The sequence below is a fragment of the Vigna angularis genome, chromosome 8 (assembly GCF_016808095.1).
Source record: "Vigna angularis cultivar LongXiaoDou No.4 chromosome 8, ASM1680809v1, whole genome shotgun sequence".
Classification (NCBI taxonomy): Eukaryota; Viridiplantae; Streptophyta; class Magnoliopsida; order Fabales; family Fabaceae; genus Vigna; species Vigna angularis.
In genome coordinates this window covers 30,012,644-30,014,268 of record NC_068977.1, presented here as the reverse complement: position 1 = coordinate 30,014,268, position 1,625 = coordinate 30,012,644, and the positions used below count along the sequence as shown (strand labels likewise).

Below are 1,625 nucleotides of genomic sequence, written 5' to 3'. Positions count from 1 at the left end.
CGTGAGGAGCTTGTGGGAACATCTCCTCCTCTTCCTTTGGGTCTCCTTCTTCTTCCATCTTCCATGTTTGTAAGCTTTAGGGTTCTCCATGGAAATGGAGAGCCAAACCCATCTTGTTGGGATTAGTTGTAGCCTTTAAATTATTGTGTAATTGTTGAATGATTTGATTATATATATGCCTTTTCTATCAATTGCTAGTATTCTTGTTTCCGATCTTAAAGCTTGCATGTAATGGGAACGTTCATGACTTGATTTTGGGGTTTTATGGATTATGGGGACGTAAGATGAAACCCATAACTGAAATAGGAGTCCTTGTGGGTCATTGATTCTAGGGATGGAAGATGATTCACATGTTGTCTTAGATCCTAGCTCTTTAATGCGGGTTTTGCTTGTTAGATTGCCAAGGGATTGGGGTTTGATAAGGAAAACCTAGGCTCTTTCACCTAAGGGATTAGGGCTAGAGTGTTTTAGTGGATTGACTTTAGTAAATTGATAGAGAGGAGATGAAATTAGTCATACACAAGAGTGCATTGGTGAAAACTAACCTTAACAATGTCATTTCATACCATTTCTAGTCTTTTCCATTTTCAAGTGCCTTCAATACCAAAGTCCAACCTTGTAATTATGTATGAATTTACATTTCTGCACTTGTTTTGTAAATTGATGTTATGTTCTTGAGTCTATATGAGTTGTTAATCGCACAATTCTCTAGTATTACGAGTCTCTTGGGAAAACGATACCCGGTCTTACCGGTTTATTACTTGAACGATTCGGTACGCTTGCCGAAATCGAGCCCAACAAGTTTTTGGACTAACAAGTTTTTGGCGCCGTTGCCGGGGATTTGGGGATTGAACCCGAGTCCTAGCAACGGCTAACAAGTTTTGGGTCAACATGATACATTGTGAGTTTTGGGAAATTTTAGAGTGCTAATGGAAATGGCAGAAACTGGAAAGTACGTTCAAACTACCATCCCTAAATTTGATGGTCACTATGACCATTGGACAAAGTTAATGGAAAATTTCTTACGCTCTAAGGAGTATTGGAGCTTGGTGGAGCACGAAATTGATGGTGTTCAAGACAAAGCAAATGCCTTAGATGCATATCTCAAACGTCTGGAGGAACAATAGCTTAAAGATTTGAATATAAAGAATTATCTCTATCAAGCAATAGATAGAGAGATTTTGGACACCATCCTAAACGATGAAACGTCCAAAAATATATGGGATTTCATGAAAAAGAAATTTCAAGGATCCACAAGGGTGAAACGTGTGCAGTTGCAGGCCTTACGGAAGGAATTCGAGATATTACAAATGAAGGAAGGAGAGTCAGTGAACTCATATTTTGGCCGTACTTTAAAGATAGCCAAAAGCATGAAAGCAGCAGGAGAAAAAATGGAAGAGAGTGTCATAACTGCAAAAATTTTGCGGTCTATGACTACTAAATTCAACTATGTAGTATGCTCAATTGAGGAATCCAACAACATGAACACCTTGACTATAGATGAATTGCAAAGTAGTCTATTGGTACATGAGCAGCGAATGACATGCTCAGTGGAAGAAGAGCAAGTTATGCAAATTGTATTTGAGGAGAAGTATGGAAGAGGAAGAGGAAGAGGAGCCTTCTGA

At 38.8% G+C, this 1,625-nt stretch overlaps 1 protein-coding gene across 1 annotated transcript; it reads left to right on the top strand.

The window, feature by feature from the left end:
- Window positions 1–935: 935 nt before the first annotated feature.
- Window positions 936–1,625, top strand: LOC108344134 (uncharacterized). Its single transcript, XM_017582601.1, has 2 exons — window positions 936–1,110; window positions 1,165–1,625. Exons 1-2 carry the CDS (start codon window positions 936–938, stop codon window positions 1,623–1,625), a joined length of 636 nt encoding a protein of 211 aa, XP_017438090.1.

Coding starts and splice junctions, on each gene's coding strand:
- LOC108344134 (XM_017582601.1), top strand. CDS start 936: ATGGCAGAAACTGGAAAGTACGTTCAAACTACCATCCCTAAATTTGAT. Junction 1,111..1,164: donor CTTAGATGCATATCTCAAAC/GTCTGGAGGAAC, acceptor ATCTCTATCAAG/CAATAGATAGAGAGATTTTG.